This window comes from Contarinia nasturtii, unplaced genomic scaffold (assembly GCF_009176525.2).
Source record: "Contarinia nasturtii isolate CC-2019 unplaced genomic scaffold, AAFC_CNas_1.1 Cnas_scaffold_2354, whole genome shotgun sequence".
NCBI classification, from domain to species: Eukaryota; Metazoa; Arthropoda; class Insecta; order Diptera; family Cecidomyiidae; genus Contarinia; species Contarinia nasturtii.
This window is the reverse complement of record NW_022199676.1, coordinates 1-800: the sequence shown is the minus strand read 5'-3', so window position 1 is coordinate 800 and position 800 is coordinate 1. Positions and strand designations below refer to the sequence as shown.

At 29.8% G+C, this 800-nt stretch overlaps 1 protein-coding gene across 1 annotated transcript in view; it reads left to right on the top strand.

The window, feature by feature from the left end:
• LOC116348206 overlaps positions 1 to 208 on the top strand; it is a gene marked incomplete at its 3' end in the record, with an annotated part of 863 nt that extends 655 nt beyond the window's left edge. Inside the window, exon 3 of the mRNA XM_031779116.1 lies at positions 28 to 208. Within this exon, the coding sequence (XP_031634976.1) occupies positions 28 to 208 (181 nt within the window). The remainder of the gene's footprint in view (positions 1 to 27) is intronic.
• Positions 209 to 800: the final 592 nt, after the last annotated feature.

The following is an 800-nucleotide window of genomic DNA, read 5'->3' as shown; positions in this document are numbered from 1 at the left end:
AGAGAATGCAAAGTTAATATCTGATAGATTCCGTGATCAGCCTCGAACTCCGCTAGAAACAGGAATGCATTGGGTGAAACATGTGGCCAAGAACAAAGGTGCTCCGCATTTGAGAAGTGTTGCGGTCGATTTGCCATTTTTTAAATTGTACAACTTGGATGTATCGGCATTCATCTTTGGTGTCATTGCTCTGACTCTATTTTTATTAGTAAAATGTTTCAGTCTTATAATATCAGTCATGTTTGACTCAAAGTCAAAGCAAAAAATAAATTAAGTGAATATTTCTTCAATAAAATTCATCAACAAATTTTATTGATAATAATTTTGTATATACATGTATTATATTAATTGATAGCTATAAAATAAAATCAGCATATGAAATGGTCACATATCAAAGCGAAACAATACGTTTTTTACATAGATTTGTTGTTGTAGTTTGTATGAATTAGAAATTTATAGATTTCATTATTGTTGGATTGATAACTTTTGTTTCATATTACACTCAATACACTCAATTTGTGTGTTTTTTTGTCAATTGAATAATGGAAATTTCCAAAGTAGTGTGAAGAGCGATAATACAAATGAGGACGATAATTTTTGATAAAATTGGGTGTGAAAAATTGGGTCGATTGCGTCTGAAAAATACATATTTTTTACTTTTTCATTGTTCATGATATTACCAAAACTTATCTCTTTGTATGTAATCGCAAATATTTTGAGTGATACCTTTTTCAACCACGATGATTGACTATAAATATTAACACACACCTTAAGCGAAGCAGTAAATCTTAAAGTGCGAA